This window comes from Canis lupus, chromosome 2 (assembly GCF_011100685.1).
Source record: "Canis lupus familiaris isolate Mischka breed German Shepherd chromosome 2, alternate assembly UU_Cfam_GSD_1.0, whole genome shotgun sequence".
NCBI classification, from domain to species: domain Eukaryota; kingdom Metazoa; phylum Chordata; class Mammalia; order Carnivora; family Canidae; genus Canis; species Canis lupus.
This window is the reverse complement of record NC_049223.1, coordinates 6,324,179-6,347,494: the sequence shown is the minus strand read 5'-3', so window position 1 is coordinate 6,347,494 and position 23,316 is coordinate 6,324,179. Positions and strand designations below refer to the sequence as shown.

At 36.9% G+C, this 23,316-nt stretch overlaps 1 protein-coding gene and 1 long non-coding RNA gene across 5 annotated transcripts in view; one reads left to right on the top strand and one right to left on the bottom strand.

Annotated features, from left to right (window-relative positions):
* LOC111091256 overlaps positions 1 to 11,400 on the top strand; it is an 83,756-nt gene extending 72,356 nt beyond the window's left edge. The window contains exon 3 of the long non-coding RNA XR_005355169.1: positions 11,232 to 11,400. This is a non-coding gene — a long non-coding RNA (uncharacterized LOC111091256). The remainder of the gene's footprint in view (positions 1 to 11,231) is intronic.
* Positions 10,842 to 23,316, bottom strand: part of ENKUR (enkurin, TRPC channel interacting protein) — a 25,524-nt gene continuing 13,049 nt past the window's right edge. For all 4 annotated transcript variants that reach the window (XM_038529768.1, XM_038529769.1, XM_038529767.1 and 1 more), the window contains exons 4-5: positions 20,679 to 20,825; positions 10,842 to 11,762 (exon numbers count right to left, since the gene is read on the bottom strand). In XM_038529768.1, the coding sequence (XP_038385696.1) occupies positions 11,589 to 11,762; positions 20,679 to 20,825 (321 nt within the window). In that variant the 3' untranslated portion in view covers positions 10,842 to 11,588. The remainder of the gene's footprint in view (positions 11,763 to 20,678; positions 20,826 to 23,316) is intronic.

Genomic DNA, 23,316 nt, shown 5'->3' with positions numbered 1-23,316 from the left:
AGAAGGATGAAGAAGGAAAATGTGATCTTGAAGACACACAATAGAAAAGCAAAAGTTCAATATGTGAGGTGGAGGGGGTGGTGAAAGGTCATACCACAGAAGATCCTAAGAAAAATATTGGTTAGCAAATATAATAATTTTAGATTTAGTTTTCTCTTAAACATTTGAATAAACTATATAGCACACATGAAATCTGAAATGACTTTTAAAAGAATCTAATAATTTAAAACAGTTTTTAAAATCTATTTTAAGAAAATTAGTCTCAATGTGTGTATTAAAAGGATCTTAATGATAAAATATCAATCTAGGAGTGCCTGGGTGGCTCAGTCAGTTGAACATCCAACTCTTGATTTTTGGCTCAGGTCATGATCTGAAGGTCCTGAGACAGGGTCCCGTGTTGGGCTCCACACTCAGTGGGGAGCTTGCTTGAGACTCTTTCTCTCTCTCGCTCTCCTTCTATCCCTCCCCCCCACTCACCTGTGTGATTTATCTCTCTAAAACAAATAAATAAATCATTAAAAACATATTTCAATCTAAACACTCATTATAATTGAACTGAACTGAATTTCCGTGAAAAATACCTCAGTCTAAAAAAATCTCCCAATACCAGATGCTAAATCAATGCCATGTAATTGCTTAAAATATACTTAAGCTTCTGAGAGAATACTAGAAACATAAGACTAAATGATGATAGAATAAATGTATCTTTTACAAAGAGCATGTTCTGCTGAAGGCCCTTGGCTTACATTTTACTTTTTTAGAATTCTCCATTTCATTTAATTTTTAAAAGCACAAGGTCAATTGTCATCAATTTCTTGGCTCATACTGGAGTAACTAGAAATTGTGAACACTTAGAATCTTGGCACATTCTTTATTTTACTTTTTATGTTATAAAATATACTTAGGCAGAGTCTTTTAGGCTTTACTACTGTATTTTAATTCTCTAAAGGGTGTGTCAAGGAGATTTTTTTTTTAAAGCTTTGGGTGCATTACAAAAGAACTACAGTAGTTTAATGTTATAGTAAGTTGGCAATCCAAAATCTAAGATAATGTTATAATTAATAATGTTATAATTTCACCAGTCTCACTTGTTTATACCACCCATACCCTGTAAGGCACTCGGTTTAGGGCTGTACATCATATTACTACGTGGGTGGCAACTGCCTGTCATCTCAGAAATTTTGATGAAAAGCCAAGGAATTTGTTTGAAAGTATTTGTCCAGATGAAACCACATGTGGCCTCCAGGGTGCTCTGGGCCTCAAGCCTAAGCCTGCTGGCTACGTAGAGCCACAGAGCTCATCCAGAAGAAAATTTGATGTCTCCTCAAAGCCAGTAAAGATAAAAGAAACCTGCATTAGTCCAAAACAGCACAGTTCATGTGTGGGAATTGCACAAGATTAGGGTTTGTCCTTTTTGTTGGCCTCAGAAAGGCCAGGGAATAGAAAGGAAAGTAGGCAGCTGCTGAGTCCCCTCTGTTGTGTTGTTTTCCTCCCTTACAAGAAACTTTGGACAGTTAACTTTGTCTTGATTAACCTTATTAGTGAATAGGGGGCCTTGAGCATATAATAGCAAACTCTGGCTGTTGTGTCCACTTAGGTGATACAGCCACATCATTGGAACAGAATCCTATGAAAGTTAAGACTTGATGAACTTTCTGTGCCTTAGAAAGTTCTGATTTCTATTATTGGTGATTGTACTGTATGGCATATAAATGATAGGAAATATTCTTGCTCAGACTAGAAAGCCATAAATTTGTCACTTAAACTGTCATAGAAGAGATACCACTCGCTTAACTGCCCCCTTGAGGGAAATTGGAAGAGTATTGTGGTAGGTTAACTGCTCCTTGTTGCTTTTATCAAGATATGATGAGAGAAAAGAAGTCAAGCAGGGGCCATGAAGTTTGCATGGAGAGATGGAAATGAACAGATTTGTGTTTAAGGAGGAGTTCTTGGAATGCAGCTTGCAATCTAAAGTCCAAATGTGTAGGTCTCTGGTGTTAGAAAATACAATCGGAAAAGAAACACAAAACAAAGGGAGCAGTAGGCTCAACAGACACTACTACTGAGAAGATGAAAGCAGATCTCAGATGGTTGCAGTGAACCAGGTTGGAAAATTCAGTATCCCTGGCCTCTCCTCCATCCAGAGTATGCATAGGCATAGTGAAGGTCAGTAGAACCATTGCTTTCCTGATGAAATCCACAATGTTGTTGGTGTATGGGTGATACAGAATGATAAGACAATAAAAAATCTATTCCTTACTTGAACTCTTACACTGACCTATGATGCCTTTCTTGGCAAGAGTCTTCTGATTCCCACAGACTGTAACAGAAGGAAATTGTCTGTCAAACTAGAGTAATTCTGCAATGGATATACATGATTGTTTTTATATTATAGGTATATATATGCATAGAATATTATTTGGAAACTTACATAAGAAGCTGGTCACAGTGTTTGCTTCTGGGAAGGGGGATTCAGTGGCTGTAGGAAACAGCATAGGGAGGCTTACTTTCCCCTACTCCCATTTGGGTAAATCGTGGGTCCATGTATATACATCACCTATTCACACACACACGCAGCAAAGTAAAAAAAAAAGTTTTTAATAAAATAACCAGTGCACATACCTTTTGACCTAGTTGTTTTTTTTCCTGGGAATGATTTCCTACAAATATAATCAAATGTGTGAAATGATGTATGTTTAAAGTCATTAAATTGTAGCATTGCTTTTAATAACAAATATTAAAAACAACTTAAGTGAAATCTTAAATGTCCATCAGTGGGGCACTGTGAAGTATATTATATATAGCCATACAATTTACTATCACACATCCACAAAAAGAAATAAGGAACAGTATATATTGATAAAAATGAACTCTACAATATCACTAACTGAGAGGCAAATATTACATACACTCATTTGAATCAACAAAATGAAAGGAATATATATGTATATATAATATATGTGTGTATATATAGTTATGTTTATTTTTATGTATACATATGCATACATAAATTCCTTTGTTTTTATAAAATATTTCTGAAAGGTACATAAAAGTTGATAACATTGGCTATCTCAGGAAAGGAAAACTTGGTGGCAGAGGTTCGGGGGTGGGATAGATATATTTTATTCCAAAAGAATTCCACATCCATATTCCATATCACTAACAACATTTAGGTAAGTGTATACCCTTGCTTGATAGACGACATTCATTTGAGTGCCTAAGTTCAGGCATTTAAAAGTTATATATAAAACATATATATACATATATATAATATATATATTACTCATCCGACCATTCTTTATATAGGCAGCATCCTGTAGAATAAAAAGTGTGATTCTAAAGGCCATATCTGCATGTACAATTTTAAAAATTAATATATGCGTGGGTTTTTTTACACCAATCTTGTGAACACAGTATGTTCAGTTTCCAGGGATAATTAACATCAACTTAGTCTGTTGCTAATTTCAGTTATTTCTCACCAAGTACATTATGAAGAAAAAAATGCTCCTAATACTTTTGATGTCATTCACCAAGGAATGAATGAATCAATTGTTTATTGTAAAGACAAGATTCCTTTTCTATGTACTTATCTTTTGGCCACAGACATTGTTCTAAAAGCGTAGAGTCTGTGGCATGGTTGGAGAGAATGTTCTTCTATAATGGGAACCACTCTTTCTAGTCAAAAGGACATATTCCATTTCTTTTTTAAAATTTCCCTTCCTGGGCACCTGGGTGGCTCAGTTAGTTAAGTGTCTGCCTTCAGCTCAGGTCATGATGCCAGGGTCCTGGAATCAAGTCCCGCAGTGGGCTCCCTGCTGAGCAGGGAGTCTGCTTCTCCCTCTACCCCTCCCTCTTGCTCATGCTCTCTCCTATCTCTCTCAGATAAATAAAATCTTAAAAAATTTTTTTCTCTTCCTATCCCTGTCCCTTCCCTCCTCTTTGCTCTCCCCTTCTTTCCAGCTTTCTTTCAGTCTAGTTTCCTAGAAAGATCATTTATTTAAAGTCCTTAGACTAAAGAAGACCTTAGAGGAGTTGAAAACCTCAAGTGACTACTATTAGTAAAGTTTTCATCTAAAAAGACCTAAAAACTAGCAAGTGTTTTGCTTTAATATCCTTTCCAGTATGTCAAGTGGCAGATGGAGCTGGTGAGTGTTGGTGAAAATCATCATTTCTGGATCTTCTAGTGATTCTATGGGCCCTGATGAGTTTAGGGACCAAACTTCTACATAAGCTAAGTTGAAAATAGTCATATGCTTTTAGAGCGATGGACCATCAAAAATGGAGGGAGGGTTGAACAAAACCTACTTTAGTTTCTTCGCTTTACAGAAGAGGGGACTAAGGTCAAGGGACACAGTGATTTCCTAAAGGGCATGTAACTTACTATCAGAGCCAAATTTTTTTCACCATAACAGGTCTCAGCCAGGAAGAAACAAATCCTTCAGAAAAAAAATATCTTGCTCTTTTTTTTGCTCTTATCTGTGCTTGTCTTTTACTTGGAATAACCAGTGTTTATGAACAAATCACCTTCTGTGGGCTACTAAGAACTTGGAAATGAGAGAAGTTATATTGCTCTCTTAGGAGTTAATTGTGTTATTAACAGCAGTGGCCTTCTTACCTACCAAAAAAATTCCTGGAGCTGTTGAAAAGCATCCCTCACTTTGGTGATTAAACTGTTAATATGGGCTGTAATAATAGGTTAAGTCACATGTCAATGTTGTGACATTGGTCAATGATATTAGCATATCTAGAGAGATAAGAGGATTTCAGCATAAGAGTTTGAACTGCAAATATAAAACAGGAGCAGGACAGCCAAGGTAGGAGTTGACCTGTATCCTGCTCAGAACAAGGGAGAGGAAAGCCCAGCTGGGGTGAGAATTTCATTCCCATCATCAAGCATCTCTCTTGGGTGCCTCAGTTTTGCATTTCCTTGGCCTCCTGGTTTTCTTCTGACCTCTCAGGGCACTCATTCTCTCATCTACTTGCTCCTGCCTGCTCTCCCATCTGACTTCTACATAGTAGAGTCATTAAGACCTTCATTGTCTTCTCACTGGATACTTTGTCCCAAGGTGATCTCATACATTCATGCTGATGAATTCCCAGATTTCTAGCTCTATCCCAGGTTTCTTTTCTTTTTTCTTTTTTCTTTTCTTTTCTTTTCTTTCTTTTTTTTTCTTTTCTTTTTTTCTTTTCTTTCTTTTTTTTTCTTTTTTTCTTTTCTTTCTTTCTTTTTTCTTTTCTTTTCTTTTCTTCTTCTTCTTCTTCTTCTTCTTCTTCTTCTTCTTCTTCTTCTTCTTCTTCTTCTTTGAGAGAGAGAGAGAGAGAGAGTGATAGAGCTCATAGAGGGACAAAGGGACAGCAAGAGAGAGACTCCAAAGCAGGCTCCATGCCCAGCAGTGCAGAGCCCAACACTAGGCTCAACACAACTCTGAGATCACGACCTGAGCCAAAATCAAGTCAGATGCTTAACAGACTGAGCAACCCAGGTTCCCCTCTGACTCAAATTATCTATCTATCTATCTATCTATCTATCTATCTATCTATCTATCATCTATCTATCTATCTATCCATCTACCTACCTATCTATATCATCAATCTCCAACTAGATGTCACAGGATTGTCATAAATACATGTGTAAAAGTCTATTTATCTATCATCATCATTTATCATCACCTATCTATCTCCAACATCACAAGATTGTCATAAATGCAAAAGGCCTAAAATTATATTCTTGATCTCTTTACCTGTCCTCCCCAGTATGGTCCACCTTTAGATTTCCCCAACTCAGAAAATGGCATCTCCATTGCCCAGCTGCTAAAATCATCAATTTGGTTGTCATCCTTGAAATCCCCCTCCTCCTCTCCTTTCATCACCTTGCAATCCATCACCAAATTACATAGTTACATATATATATTTCTTGAAGCCAGCAGCTACGCTTTGTCTTCACTACCATAGTCCTGGTATATGCCACTCTCTTCTTTACCTAGAAGACTATGATAGATCCTAGTCTCCCTCCATTCATTCATTCTTCTACTTTAATCCATGTAGTAAATACTCATTTAAAAATAGATTGTATCATCCCTCCTGTCTGCTTTGAACATGTTAACGCCCATTGCTTCCCTCTTCATCTTTAACTTGAATCCTTCTCCCTTCTTGTACATTCCAGCTCCAATGGCTGCCTTCCTCCTCTGGGCTGAGAGTTTCCTGTCCCAGATCCTTATCCATCTTGTTCACTCTGCTTAGAATTATTTTCCTTCCACAATCCTTCTCTTCCCAATCACTCTCAACGTCTATTAATTCTTCAGTCTATTTTTAAGTGTCATAGAGACAGAAAGAAGAATGGCAGTTGCCAGGGGCTGGGGAGTTATTGTTTCATGGGTATAGAGTTTGTTTTATAAGATTAAAACACTTATGGAGAAAGATGGTGGTGATGGGTGCACAATACATTGAGTGTGTTTAATACCACTGAACTGTACACTTAAGAATGGCTAAGATGGTAATTTTGTTATGTATTTTATCACAATAAAAAAATTGCTGTTCAGTTCAGGTGACAACTCAGACTCATGTGCCTTTTAATTCATGTGCACCAATCTCTGAGGTCCTGAGAACAGTGAATCTGTGCACTCTTAGACTTGAGGTCAGGGCCTGGGCACGTTAATTCACTAATAAATATCACCCATGAAGCTTTGTTGGAGTCAACCTTGCAAACCTTTTTTCCTTAGTGACACTTGGCAGCATTACTGACTTAAGCTTATCTTTTTTGGGGGAATATCTGTGTGAGTAATTCAGAAAGTATTGCCAAATTATTGCCAGTTATTAAAGATAGCATCTTCCAAATGCAGTTATCATCTGCATATGCCACTAAGGATATTAGCCAGACTAGGGCAATTTCAGGCTAGGACTTCTAAACTGTTCAATCAGATCCTTTCCTGCAACTGGATTTTATAAGCTTGGGAAATTTGATTGACAATATGCTAATGGGTCCAATACTTTTGGACAAAACAGAAGTACTACAGAATTGAAGTGTTATTTTTTTTAGAGAGAGAGAGAGAGAGAGCTCAAGTTGGCAGGGTTGGGGGGGTGGGAGGGGAAGTTGCAGAAGGAGAGAGAATCTTGAGCAGGCTCCATGCCCAGTACGGAGCCCCACACAGGGCTCAATCCCACGACCCTGAGAATATAACCTGAGCTGAAACCAAGAGTTGGACACTTAACCAACTAAGCCACCCAAGTGCCCCAGATTCTTGGATTCCCAGATTCTTGAATCTTAATAGATTCTTGATAATAAACCTTAGCATAAATGTATTGCTTTTCTACATGTCAGGGACTATGCTGTTATATACATATTGTTTCATTCCATTCCCATCCTAACTCCACAAAGCATGGCTATAGGTTATCAACCCCATCTTATAGACTAGGAAAACATATCTTACAAAGATTTTGAAGCAGTTAGTAAGTGCTGAGCTGGGATGTGAACCCAAGTCCACCTGACTCCAGTGCTTGGGCTCATAAGCACTAGAAGAGATGACCTCCTCCTGACTTGATCATGCAGCTAATTGCTGTGTTATCAATTGCTTTGTTTAGAGCCAAAATCCTTATCCTCCGAGTCTAGTGTATGTCATGATAATAATGCCAATGGGTCAATAAAATATATGTTGGGACATCATTAATTTATTCAACAAAGATTTTTGAACATCTTTTATATACCAGCTATGAGGAAGATTCTAAGGATGCAGAAGAAAAGATAGTCCCTTTCCCCCCAGAAGCTTGTAGTTTTGTGAGAAATGGCAGATAATCACATACACACAATACAGTATGAGCAATTCTGGAATAGGACAGAGTCTGAGCAATCAGAAAGGGGTGTCAGAGAAATGTATTGTGATCCAACTCTTGAAGAGAAGATTTTCTCCAGGCAGATATGCAGGAAGAATAAGAAAAGAGCAGAGGAAACAATGTACAAAACTTTGGGGGTGGGGCATCAGTATTATAGGAACGCCCATCACAGTGGGGAGGAGGGGAGCATTTCAAAGAACTCAACCCAAAGAGTTCACAGGCAATGGGCCAGAACACATCAGATTTTTATTCTAGACAGAGCTCTTTTTTTTTTTTTTTTTTTTTTATTGGTGTTCAATTTACTAACATACAGAATAACACCCAGTGCCCGTCACCCATTCACTCCCACCCCCCGCCCTCCTCCCCTTCTACCACCCCTAGTTCGTTTCCCAGAGTTAGCAGTCTTTACGTTCTGTCTCCGTTTCTGATATTTCCCACACATTTCTTCTCCCTTCCCTTATTTTCCCTTTCACTATTATTTATATTCCCCAAATGAATGAGAACATATAATGTTTGTCCTTCTCCGACTGACTTACTTCACTCAGCATAATACCCTCCAGTTCCATCCACGTTGAAGCAAATGGTGGGTATTTGTCATTTCTAATAGCTGAGTAATATTCCATTGTATACATAGACCACATCTTCTTTATCCATTCATCTTTCGTTGGACACCGAGGCTCCTTCCACAGTTTGGCTATCGTGGCCATTGCTGCTAGAAACATCGGGGTGCAGGTGTCCCGGCGTTTCATTGCATTTGTATCTTTGGGGTAAATCCCCAACAGTGCAATTGCTGGGTCGTAGGGCAGGTATATTTTTAACTGTTTGAGGAACCTCCACACAGTTTTCCAGAGTGGCTGCACCAGTTCACATTCCCACCAACAGTGTAAGAGGGTTCCCTTTTCTCCGCATCCTCTCCAACATTTGTTGTTTCCTGTCTTGTTAATTTTCCCCATTCTCACTGGTGTGAGGTGGTATCTCATTGTAGTTTTGATTTGTATTTCCCTGATGGCAAGTGATGCAGAGCATTTTCTCATATGCATGTTGGCCATGTCTATGTCTTCCTCTGTGAGATTTCTGTTCATGTCTTTTGCCCATTTCATGATTGGATTGTTTGTTTCTTTGGTGTTGAGTTTAATAAGTTCTTTATAGATCTTGGAAACTAGCCCTTTATCTGATATGTCATTTGCAAATATCTTCTCCCATTCTGTAGGTTGTCTTTGAGTTTTGTTGACTGTATCCTTTGCTGTGCAAAAGCTTCTTATCTTGATGAAGTCCCAATAGTTCATTTTTGCTTTTGTTTCTTTTGCCTTCGTGGATGTATCTTGCAAGAAGTTACTATGGCCGAGTTCAAAAAGGGTGTTGCCTGTGTTCTTCTCTAGGATTTTGATGGAATCTTGTCTCACATTTAGATCTTTCATCCATTTTGAGTTTATCTTTGTGTATGGTGAAAGAGAGTGGTCTAGTTTCATTCTTCTGCATGTGGATTAGACAGAGCTCTTTTAAATAGGAATGAAATTCAAGTCAAACTAGATACAAGAATGAAGTTTGACCTTTTAGATTCAAGTGCCTGCTCCCAAATGACTGTGGTCTCTTAATTCACATCCTCAAAAAAGAGAATCTGATCAGTCACTGACCAGTCATCTGAATCAGGTGTCTGTCCCTCCTCTGTCTGGTAGGGTGGTGTGTGTGTGTGTGTGTGTGTGTGTGTGTGTGTGTGTGTGTTGTGAATGTAGGTGGGAAATTAGTACTAGAATTTTTAAAGGTTAGGATCCCCTGTTAGGTGGAAGCATAATGTCCCAGGAATAATGGATGGGAAAGGTTCCCTAAGAGGCCTATGGAATGAGAAAGGCAATGAAGTCAATCTAGCATAACACTGTGGGCCATGGAGAAAAGTCTATTCTTTAGTAGAAATTTACAGAAAGCAAGAGAAAAACCATCCATTAAACCCACAAAGATATCATTTAAGGCAACTCTCATTCATGACTCCAAAACATAACAATCACAAGGCTGAAATAACTGGAATATTTTTTGCATAACTACTGATTTTGAATTATATGAGAATGAGTATGTATAGCAATCATTTCACAAATAAAATACTAATCTAAACATCTTATCCTTCATTGTGGCAGATAAGGGTGTCTGTACCAGCAGAGCCACTAGACAAAAGGAGACTTGAGTCCCTGAGTGACTGACTGCATGGAACACAGTACCCCCTGCTCCATTCATATAGGACAGTAATATAAATGAGAAATCTATGTTTATCAGGCAAATAAGATTTGGAGGTGGTTTGTGTTTGGAGGTAGTTTGTGGAACTAGGGTTTCTGACTTAGAAAATGCAAACAGGAATGACATGCACCTTTTCTAGATTTGACCTGTCTCTTCTCCCTGAGAACTCTGGAGAGAACAAGGCCTGCCACTCCATAAGTCTGGGTCCTTGAGCAACTGTGTGCAAAAGAGTTCCTACTCATTTATTCATAGCATGTTATTATTGTACATTTTGGGGTTTATTGTTACTGCTATTAGCCTACCCTAAATAGCAAGCAACATTCTAGATAATCACTATCCTTAGTTTTATATCTGCTCTAAGGTAATAAAAAATACAGAAATGATTTTCATAAAAAGATGTGAAAAAACTTTAAAGTGAGTTTTCAAAAACATTTGTATATAACCATTTTTATTTAATTAAAGTTTTTCTACAATGCTCTTAAGTTCTGTTTGTGTGAAAAAGTTTTTTAAAATGCCATTTTTTTTATTGTCCATAAAAATCAGTGTAAGCAGCAGATATTATTGCTCTGATATTTTATATTTTGTGTTCTACTGAATTTCTCTAATTTAAAATTTCACACAAGGATATTTTCTTTTTAGACTTTCCTTATATGCTCATTGAGTTGAAGACAGCTCTACTCACATAAATTCATTGCTTGATAATCTAACCTTAAAAGTGGAAACTTTAGAATTCACAAAATAAAAAAAAAAAAAAAGAATTCACAAAATAGATACATAGGACCAAAAAGTAAAAGTAACAGCCCATTTTAGTGAAACACACATAGTGAATTATGGAATAAAGCATTTTGATTAGCAAAGTTTTATGGTATGCCCAGAAGAAGGCTCTTCTCTTTCATCATCCTCCACGATGCATTTTATAAGTTGTCTTCTTGATTTTATGTTACTTTCTTCATTCCTCTCCCTCCAAATGTAAGCCTTTTGGCGGATTATGAACATGAAAGCATTTGCAATTGGGAAGAGCTGCAAATGACATGCGCTATCAGAGTGTACGTGCCGTTAAATGTGTGGGAATATTAAGCAACATGGAGAAAACACTGGAGTAGTAAGAAAGCATACACCACTATGTGCAATTCAAAATATTTATCCATTTTTAATGTTGTGTTCTTTGTATCATGCAGTGCAGAATCTGAAGTTCTGAGTGCTGACTTTATTCTTCAGCCCCCAGAAATTTATATTCATGCAAAACAAGTATGTAAAAATAATGGATCACACTACAGACTGGAACACACTACATCCAACTTTCCTTTATATGTGGAAAACCTAATGCTGTGTTAAAAACAAGTTTTCTCTCAGGTAAGTAGAATAATTCGATGACCTATTTACCAAATCATTGCCTATGCATTTTGGTAAAGACGATTTTTATTCTCTTCACAGTATTTTCCTCTTTGAAAAGCAAAGTTTCATTTTGATCCTTTCCAGGTTTTTTTTTTTTTCTCTCCCTATGTTAAAACAACTATATTTTAAAAAATCTATTATTACTTATTGGCAATATAAATAATTTTGTGCTTTTCAATAATGCTGATGTCATGCTCCAGCTGCTTCATCTCTTCTTCCAGCTTCTGCTTGCGGATCTTCTTTGGGATGGAATCGATGAATACCGAGAGGGACTGGAACTCCTTATGCACCTCTTCCCAGTTCTTCTTCAGCCCCTGCAAATGGTAATGAGAACCATAAATATTAGGTAACGGCAAAAGCAATGTAAATGATTAAAAAAATAGTGTCCTGGTGAAGAAAAATGTAAAATAGGTAAAAGAAACTGATGAAAATAACTTTACAAAACGATTATGTATGTATCGAGTACTTGGCTCCAGTCACAGAAAATATTGTGCAGAGGCAAAATCCTGTCCTCGATTGTGTGCTCAGTTCCCAGAGGGAGTATTTATTTGCTGTTTTTAATGTTACCATTACTGTTGTTTTTGCCATTAAATATGCATATGCAGTTACGAGTAGTGTGAAACTAAGCTCGTGGCAAATGCTTTGGTAAAAACAACTGAGAATCCGTGTCCCCCCCACCCCACTATCACCACCTCCCCAAGAGAGACATGTTTTTGAATAGGAAATTATTTCTTTAAAAATTTTAGTTTCTATATTTAGAATTTTATTTTGAACCACTATCCCCATTCATCAAAAGACTTGATTTGGACTTGCATGGCATATTTGCTTATATTCGACTAAATGGAACTGCACAAAATGCCAAAATTCAATTTAACAAGAGATGATCCTTTGTGTATTTTTTCAATATATTAGAAAGAACTCTTCATAGAGTCAAGGGGTCTATACTTCTCATTAATGTATACCAGAAATGACTGGGATGTCATTAAATGTAACCCGCATGCTAATTCAGTAATGTAGTTAATGTTTTATATTCTCAGAAACCGACCAATTCAAAATTAGGGATCTCTAAGGAGCAATAAAGGCTATTTTCATCTGCCTATTCCCCATTTCTTATCACAGTGACTAGAGGTCTCATTGACAAAATGGGCTGAAACCTCTAATTGAATTCGAGCAATGACATTTTTGCAAAATTAGCACTTCCTGTTATTCACTATGGGTACACAAATCATTCCTTTTACATAAAAACAAGAAGTCAAACTGAAAGTAGAATTTAAAATATTACCTTGAAAATATGGTCCTTGAAATCCATGGCTATATATTGAGGTGTAAGAGAGGATTAGAAGTGTCTTATATAATAACACCTTTCTAATAAGCCCTCATAGTACAAATTTACCTAGTAGAAACTTCTGGAAGATAATAAAATTTCAGTGGTTTATTCCTATGCCTAGGTAAAAATAATGATAGGGATAGGGCACACTGTATATACTAGGTTGGCTGGGGCAAAGGGGAACAGAGTTTAAACTCTTATTGAGTGAGACTAGAGGAAAGATTTAAGGAAAGGATAAGACAGGGAAAATACCCAGGTTACATTTTGAAAAGAGGAGGATGGGTCAACACAGTTCTTAATAGTGTATGAGATGTATTCCAAAAAGATATCCTCAGAAGAATTCTTTTTTCATAGCCTTTCATTATGAAATGAAAAATATGTTTCCACAGTGCTCCACAGGGGTGCTTACTGCAGAGAGGAAATCTATGCATTTATATACTTTCAAATATCAAAGGTTTTTCATAGCTACTTGAGTGATATTTCCACATTACTTGTGGTCACAGCAGCTACACTCTTTCACTGGAGCCTTTATCTTTTAAAGGATAGTTTGCTTTATCTTCCAGTGTGTACAAAAACGTTTGGATCAAAGTCAACAGGCAGGAATGGGAACTAAATGTAACCAATATATTATATTGAAATAGCCTCTCTGCTGTTTTTAAGACTGATTTTTGTTATTTTATCTAAAAAAATATTTTATTCATTACAGGAATAGTCATTTTCCTTTTTTTAAAAAATTAGCTTTTCATTTTATTTTATTTTTTTTATTCTTAGTTTGGTAAAAGCTTCAAATAAGGGAGAAGCAGTCATAAAATAAGTAAGAAGTGCCTTAGTTCCATGCTCCTTCTGTATCCACCATACCCTCATCCATTCTCTGCCTTTTTGTTCTGCCCTGGGACCAGGGCCAGGGTGTTGTGGGGTGGCGGCAGGGGTTCATCGTTGTAGGTTGGCTCCTCACATCATCCCCCAGCTCCGTTGCCCTCTAGCCACTGAGTTCAGCACTGGTGGGGGCAGAGAGAGGTTGGGGCATTTCTTCTTCCTCTCCCTTGACATTTCCTGGACACTAGTTCTGGCTCACCTGGTCTGTAACTGCAACACTGCTCAGTGGCCTCTCTTCTAGGCTCCAGATCTTCTGGATCTGGATCTTCCAGATCTCTTCCAGATCTGGATCTTCCAGATCTCTTCTAGGCTCTGGATCTGGATCTTCCAGATCTCTTCCAGATCTGGATCTTCCAGATCTCTTCTAGGCTCTGGTAACACTATTTCTTGCCTCTGCCCCTCGAGCCTAGGGTGGTGATGGATTCCCACTGTCCTTAGATCTGAGGTGCTTCATTGTTTTTTGTTGGTTCCCTTGGCCCTGCTTTACTTCTGTAAATAGTTCCTTCTTAAATACCCTTCAGAATCCTGGCTGATGGTGCCTGTATTTCTTGCTGGATCTCTGAGCTTCCTTTTGTTACTTCCATTGCACCTGTGTACAATGTAGTGGGAAAGCACTGGCATAGGAATTGGTCGATGTGGGGTTTTAGTCCTTTTTTAGCTACTAGATAATTTTGCGACCAAGGGCAAATGTAAATAAACCAAACTCTGGTTTCACTGACAGTAAAGACTGCATGTGTCTTGCTCACAATATTATCCCCTGGACTGGATACAGAGCCTGTTCAAGTGAATGAATCGATAAATGAACAAAACTTAATAAACTTGCATTTTATATCCTCATATGTAAAATGAGAAGTGTGGAATCGTTAGAGTACATGATCCTCCAGGTATAATGAGACAATTAGTTTATGAAGAATGAGCAGAATGTGGCCTACTCAGGAACATACAACTATATTGTCATAGTGCTGTGTGCAACTCTTAACCAGGGAGGGAAACATGATTCAGGGCTTCTCAGGAGCATAGCTGGTGGCTTTGTTACCATGGCAGCTATATTTCCTGGCTAATAAGGCATATAAGGAAGGGTCTGCTATTGTCCTTTCAAACTCTGCAGTGACCATATTAGGAAACCGAGGACTGCTTATCCACTATAGCCAAAAAGACATGGGACAGAAGAGCCTTTTCTTTCTGAGGGAAGTTCTTCCTCTCTTCTTCTTCTTTTTTTTAAAATATAACATTCTATCAGTTTCATATACATAACATAATGATTTGATATTTGTATACATTGTGAAATAATCAGCGTGAGTCTAGTTACCATATCATTGTACAAAGTTACAAAATATTTTTTTCTTGTGATGAACACTTTCAATATTTATCTTTTTAGCAACTTTTTTTTAAAGATTTTATTTATTTATTCATGAGAGGCACAGAGAGAGAGAGAGAGGCAGAGACACAGGCAGAGGGAGAAGCAGGCTCCATGCAGGGAACCCGATGTGGGACTCGATCCGGGTCTCCAGGATCAGGCCCTGGGCCAAAGGCAGGCGCCAAACCGCTGAGCCACCCAGGGAATCAAATATATGATACAATATTACGACTACAGTCACCAGAGCATACATCTCCAGACTTATTTTTATAAATGGAAATTTGTATCTCTTGATTTCCTTAACCCATTTCATCTACTCCCCAACCTCATTTCCTTCTGGCAATCACCAATCTGGTCTCTGTGTTTATGCTTTTTATTTTGTTTTGTTTGTTTTTCAGATTCCACTTACAAGTAAAATCATATAGGATGTCTTTCTGTGTGACTTATTTCACTTAGTATAACACACACACACACACACACACACACAGATATATATGCCACATCTTCCTTATCCATTCATATATCGATAGGCGCTTAGGCTGCTTCCATATCTTGGCTACTGTAAGTAATGCTGCAGTGAACAGAGGGAGGCATATATCATTTCAAATTAGTGTTTTTCATCTAGATAAATACCCAGAAGTGGAAATCACTGGATCATTTGGTAGTTATATTTTTAATATTTGAAGAACTTCCATACTGTTTTCTGTAGTGGCTGCATCAATTCCTACCAACAGGGCAACAGGGTTCCCTTTTCTCTACATCATCACCAACACTTGTTATTTATTGTCTTTTTGATAATAGACATTCTGACAGGTATGAGGTGATGTTTCATTGTGGTTTTTAATTTGCACTGTCCCAATTAGTGATGCTGAGCTTCTTTTCATGTGCCATTTGGCCATCTGGCTGTCTTCTTTGGGAAAATATCTACTCAGATCCTCTGCCCATTTTTTAATTGGATTGTTTGAGGGTGTTTTGTTGTGGTGGTGGTTATTGTGTTGCATGAGTTATTTATATATTTTGGATATTAACTGCTTATCAGGTACATGATTTGCAAATATCTTCTCCCATTCAGGAGGTTGCCTTTTGTTGTTGGGTTTCCCCTGTTGTTCATTTTTGTTTTTGTTGTGCTTGCCTTTAGAGTCAGATCCAAAAAAACTATTGCCAAGACTGATATCAAGGAGTTTACCACCTCTTCTAGCAGCTTTATGATTTCAGGTTTTTACATTCAAGTCTTTAATCAATCTTGAGTTAATTTTTTGCATATGGTGTAAGATAATGGTCCAGTTTCATTCTTTTGCATGTGGTTGTCCAATTTTCCAACACCCTTTTTGAAAAGAGTGTTCTTTTCTCATTGTATATTCTTGTCTCTTTTGTCGTAAATTAATTGACCATATATGCATGGGTTTATTTCTGGGCTCTTTATTCTTCCTCTGATCTATGTGTTTGTTTTTATGCCATTACCACCACACTGGTTTTTTAATTACTGTATCTTAGTAATGTAGTTTGAAATCAGGGAGTGTGATGCGTTCAACTTTGTTCTTCTTCCTCAAGATTGCTTTAACTATTTGGGATTTTTTTTTTTTTTTTTTGTGGTGCTATACAAGTTTATTCCATTTCTGTGAAAAATGCCATTGAAATTTTGATAGGCATTGAATCTACAGATTGCATTGAATCTGTAGATTGCTTTGGGTTATGTGGACACTTTAACATTATTAATTCTTTCAATCCATGAACATGAAACATCTTTGAATTTGGTTTGCTTTCTTCAATTTCTTTCATCAATGTTTTATAAGTTTCCTGTGCACAGATCTTTCACCTCCTTGGATAGATTTATTCCCAGGTATTTTATTCGTTTTGTTGCACTTGCAAGTGGAATTATTTTCTTAATTTCTGTTTCTGATAGTTGTTAATGTATAAAAACATGACAGGTTTTTGTGTATTGATTTTGTGCCATGCAACTTTACTAAATTTGTTTACTAGTTCTAAGAGATGTTTGGTGGAGTCTTTATATATAAAATCATGTCATCCACAAATAGTGAGTTTTAGTTCTTTTCCAATTTGGATGGCTTTTATTTGTTTTTCCTGCCTAATTGCCTTGTCTAGGACTTGCAATACTATGTTGAATGAAAGCGGTGAGAATGAATATCCTTGTCTTGTCCCTGATCTTAAGGAAAAGTTCTCAGTTTTTCGCTCTTCAGCGTGATGGTAGCTGTGGGCTTGTCATAAACAGCATTTATTATGTTTAAACATATTCCATCTATATCCACTTTGTTGAGAGTTTTTATCATTAAACTGATATTGTATTTTATCAAATGCTTTTGCTGCATCTATTGAGATTATCATATGGTTTTTAATTCATTTTATTACTATGATATATCATGTTGATTGACTTATGGATATTGAATCATCTTTTTATCCATGGAATAAATCCCACTTGATCATGGTAAATGATATGTTTAATGTACATATGAAACATTGAAATTGGCTTGCTAATATTTTGTTGAGGATTTTTGTATGTATGTTCAACAGGGATATTGGCCTATGAATTTTGAGTGTATACAGTGTCCTTGTCTGGTTTTGGTATCAGGGTAATGCTGGCCTTGTAAAATGAGTTTGGAAGCATTCCTTCATCTTCAATTTTTTGGAAGAATTTTAGGAGGATAGATGTTTAAATCTTTGAATGTCTGGTAGAATTCATCAGTGAAGCCATCTGGCCCTGAAGTTTTATTTGTTGGAGGTTTTCTGACTACTGATTAAATCTACTCACTAGTACTTGGTCTATGCAGATTTTCTACTTCTTCATGATTCAGCCTTGGAAGATTGTGTGTTTCTAGGAATTTGTCCATTTCTTCTAGGTTGTCCAAAATGTTGGCATAGAACTGTTCATAGTAGTTTTTTATGATAATTTGTATTCCTGTAGCATCAGTTGTAACTTTTTCTCTTTCATTTCTGATTTTATTTATTTAAGCCCTCTCTTTTTTCTTTTTTTTTAATTTTTTATTTTATTTTATTTATTTATGATAGGCACACAGTGAGAGAGAGAGAGAGAGAGGCAGAGACATAGGCAGAGGGAGAAGCAGGCTCCATGCACCGGGAGCCCGACGTGGGATTCGATCCCGGGTCTCCAGGATCGCGCCCTGGGCCAAAGGCAGGCGCTAAACTGCTGCGTCACCCAGGGATCCCTCTCTCTTTTTTTCTTAATGAGTCTAGCTAAAGGTTAAATTGGTTTATCTTTTTAGAGAAGCAACTCTTAGTTTCATTGATCTTTTCTAGTCTTTTTAATTTCCATTTCATTTATTCCCACTCTAATCTTTATTGTTTCCTTTCTTCTAGAACCTTGGGCTTCTTTTGTTCTTTTTCTAGTTCCCTTAGGTATAAAGTTAGATGGTTTACTTGAGATTCTTATTGTTATAAAATTCCCTCTTAGACTGTCTTCCCATAGATTTTGGTTGCATTTCTATTTTCATTTGTCTGAAAATATTTTTTTAAACAATCTTATTTATTTATTTATTTATTTAGCACGAGTGGGAGGAGGGGCAAAGGGAGAGGGAAAAAGAGAATCTAAGTGCAGAGCCTGATACAGGGCTTGATCCCACAACTCCGAGATCGAGCCAAAACCAAGAGTTGGACACTTAACCAATTGAGCCACCCAAAGTATTTTTTCTCCTTTTATTTCTTCATTGATCCATTAGTTGTTAATCAGAATATTGTTTAATCTTCATATGTTTGTGATTTTTCTAGTTTTCTTCTTGTAATTGGTTTCTAGTTTTGTGCCATTATGTTTGGAAAAGATGCTTGATATGATTTCAATATTCTTAAATTTATTGAAACTTGTTTTGTGGCTTCACATATGATCTATCCTGGAGAATGTTCTGTGTACACTTGAGAAGAATGTGTATTCTGGTGTTTTGGGATGGAATTTTCTATATATATCTGTCAAGTCCATCTAGTGTAATGTGTTGTTTAAAGCCGAGGTCTCCTTATTGATTTTCTGTCTGGATGATCTATCCAGGTGTCTTTCCCTGTTTTTCAGCATTGGTTAGATATAAAAACCTGGCTTTCACAAAAGCATGTACTTTTTAAAAATGGTAGAATTTAAACTGGAGAGAGATAAAGTGGGAGAAGGAGGAAAAGAAAGAGGAAGAAACAGGAAGAGGGAGGAGAGAGAGAATGGACCAAAACCAAGTACTCTCTGAAAATGACATCCAAAGTCCCACCTCCATGTATGCCAGCCTTCTTCCTTTCTTCTGTCCAGCACACACATATAAACATCTGTGTTTATAATGGGCACTGGGTTAGATATGAGGGAGACTTCTTTCAACAAAAAGACACAGTCCTTGTCCTTAGGCCTCTTCTGCTGTCTGGAGTACTCTTACTGTGCAGTGTAGAGCCCCGCTAACAACATGTTCCTATATCATTCAGTGGATACTCTGTCTTAGCACCTGATAAAACTTACAGTCTCTACACAAACACACACACTCATATCTACATATGTACATCTATACTTATTACCTTACATGCATTATATTACAACATTGTCTACAGTAGAATCTTATTTTATGCCCTTTTTAATATCCTTGAGGCTTAGCATGATAGTCCTTGCAAAAGAGGAATATAGTAAATGTTTACTAATGATTATGACATTGATAAATGTTAAGAATTTATAACAGCATACAAATACATTTTCAACAGAAGTTAATGTGGAAAAAATGTTCTGTTTTTTTAAAAGGTCACTAGAAATGACTTGGTAGAAATCTTTTAAAATAACAAAACAAGAATAAAGTACCATTTTTACCTCTGTAAGATATAGCATGATTATAGAAAAGTACAGTTAGGTGCTTAATAAATACTCTCTAAAGATGATGACAGAGCAACCCTGCTCACATCCCCCAATATTTTAAGTACTTCGGGTAAAAGTCTTACATTAAACACCTAAGGTCATATATCTTTAGGCCTATTTAACTCAAAATAAGGAAAATATATTTTAAAAACTCCTAACACTTGGATATTTTAAAATTTGGACATTTGGTTTATAAGAAAGAAAGAAAAGTTGGTCTAGGAACAGTTTCAATTATTCTAGAGCTCCATCTAGTGAAAAATATCTATTTTATGGGTATTGTTTTTGAAAAATTCAGGAACATGACAATGAAATAAAAATGCCTTTTTCCTTTCCTTACACATGTTCACAAAGGAGAAGGTGGGCTTCCTTACAGCACTAACTACCCCCAGGAAAAAAACAAAGCTCACAAACTTGGAAACAAAATATTATTCAATAATTCCTTTTTTAAAAAAGATTTATTTACTTATTCATGAGAGACACAGAGTGAGAGAGAGAGGCAGAGACACAGGCAGAGGGAAAAGCAGGCTTCCTGCAGGGGGCCCGATGGGGGACTCGATCCGGAATCCCAGGATCACGACCCCAGGATCACGACCTGAGCCAAAGGCAGGCGCTGGACCCCTAAGCCACCCAGGAGTCCCTCAAGAATTCCTGATTACAACTTTTGCTCTCCTCAAATAGTCAATGTGCTGTACTGTGAACGTTGCCATAACCCAAAGAGAGTGTTCTGATTTCAAAGACAAGGTATAGGCTTTCATAATCATTGATGATGGGCTGTTCTTTCAGAGATGTTCTAAAGAGCTACATATGAATATAAATTACAGAATACTTACCTGAAGAACCGCCTCCCTTTCTTCATCAGAGAGCTTTTTCATAGCTGCTTTCCGAAGGTTTTCCTGGATATAATTATCATATTCTTCTTGGGCTTTCTTTACTTCCTCATTTCGCTTACATATATATTCAGGTGTGACACCATAATCCTTATAAGGATTTTTCAGAAAAAAAAAATCAATATCCTGAATGCAATCTTAGCATGTGTACATATCAACTAATGACAAGGAGAAAAAGAAATGTTACCGATTTAAAGCCTTGGCTCAAAATATGGCAAATTGACAAAATTCAATGTTTTTTTTTTTTTTCTTTTACTATTGGGAACTAGTTGATTTTCATCTTTTAAAACCATCTGAATTGTTACTGTAGCTGCTTGTTTTGTTCTCTTCTGAATGTTTCCAGCACCTGTTCCTGGCTAATGACTCTGTCCCTTGCTTTACCTCTAAGAGTTAGCTTTTCTTCTTTTCTTTTAGGTGCTTCAGCTTTTATCTTTACATATCCTGAGTATCTTAAGGTCTCTTTTGCAAAAAAAAAGATCTTGTTAAATAAAAGGAGATAAATTCTTCCAAAGCATTGTAAGAAACAAATACATGAAGCTCCTCTACTTTAAGTGAAAATTGACCTGGAACCTGTAGGTTGTTTTTGGAATACAAAATCCATTTTTAAGGCACCTGGGTTACTTGCAAAGACTGACAGTGAAACAATCTGCTGTGATTCTTTCAGATCAACTATGATATCACTATGTACAGTAACAGAACTACTCCTTAATTTTCAAAACATTGAGAATTTACTTGATGCCAGGTATACTATAAATGAGAAGGGCAAAGTTTTTGTCCTTATAGATGTGCATTCTATGGTGGGAGAAACTTATCAAAAATAGAGTATAAAATAATATATCTATAAGTGCTCCAAACTGAAACAAAGAATAGTAAGGGGAAAGAAAGAAATAGGATCTACTTTAGATAAATAAGGAGGTCCAGTGAAAAACTCTGAGGAAGCAGCTGTTAAGAGGTATGATAGTCATTTAAATTATCCATAAATATTCTGGTTCTTCTCCTTCTAGGCAGTTGATAGGATAACACTTTCCTGATTCTCTTGAAATAAGTAAGATGTGATCATGTGATCTGACTTGCCCAAGGAGAGAGAAAGTGACCTCTGTCCCTTTTGGGTAGAAACCTCAAGAATTTATGGATCACTTGTCATGTTCTTTTTCTGTCTAATATAATGATAGGAAATGTTTTAGGTGGCCTGGGTCCTGGAATGAGGACAAGCAGCAGAGCTTCCAACCCTTAAAGGACATGGAGAATAAACAAACAATAAAACTTAGTTGCTTTTAGCTACTAAAATTGGGGGTTATCTGTTACCAAAGCATAACTTCACCCATCCTGGCTAAAAAAAGGATAGATATCCTAGCTATAAACATGTCCTGGCAAGTTGCAAAACACTCTACAAATAAATTCTAAGACCACAGTATTCTGGTAAGTTAGTGCAGTGGTAAACAGTCCAATTCATTTCAGGAAACACTGAGGGCAAAACCTCGCTACAGCTCAGTAGTTACTGAAACTCATAATGATGATTCTGAGTCATCACAAATTATTAAATTATATTTGGTATACTCCGTTTAATAAAGGGAATAACGTAATACATTTTAGGAAAAAGAACTATCTCACAAATGGGTGAAAGCTTCAGTGCAGTGATCCCCGTGTTGGACCACTGAGGGCTAATATAAACTATTGACATTAATAATTAATAATATCCCTCTCTATTGAACTTTTATTAGGTCTCAGATATTTTGTCAAGTGCTTGATAGATTTTATATCATTTAATCCTCACTACAACCCTGTGATAAATATAATGTGTGAAAAATCACAGAGTTAAGTGGCAGAGGCAGAATTTGAAACGCTGTCTTACTACCAGTGCTGTAGACCTCAGGCAATCATCAGTGCTTCAGTTTGTTTTCACAAATGGTTTCCTGTGGCACAAATGGGCATATCATATTTTACTTGTAATGAAAACACTCACTTTTTTAAAAAATGGCATTGCCCTTTAAAGACTTGCTATCTCACTTACCATTAATAGATTTTAAGAACTTAACCCCAATCAGTGGAGAGTAAGTTGAGAAAGTCCTTCATGAACACTGAATGCCTGGCCAGCAACACCAAGAATGTAAATGTACAGAGCGTTTGCATGGCTTGGTAAACAAGCACAGGGAGATTAACTTAATATTTTTCTGTCTCCATGACGAATGCTCTCAATTTTCTGTTCAGGGCAGAGAATATATTGAAGTGGATAGCTTATGCAGAAGGCAGCCAGAAGGAGGGGCACAGTGTGGGCACTTGGTAGCATAACCCATAACCGGCAAAGGAAAAGGGTTTTTACATCACAGTGGAGAAATAATGGATTGGAAGTTGCTTTAAAGAGCCAGCCAGAAGAGTGAAATTTCTGTTATTCCACCCCCTATGGAACAAGGGCTATGAACAGCCTTCAGGGCACAGGAGGACACATTCCGAGAAGCCTGGAATAACTTTATCATCATGTGCTGCCAACCCTAGATACCTGTTAAGGTCTTCCAAAGTTGTCTCAGCTTATTGAGTGACAAGAGTTTCTAAGAGAATAAGTGTGGTACTCTGACAACAGCCT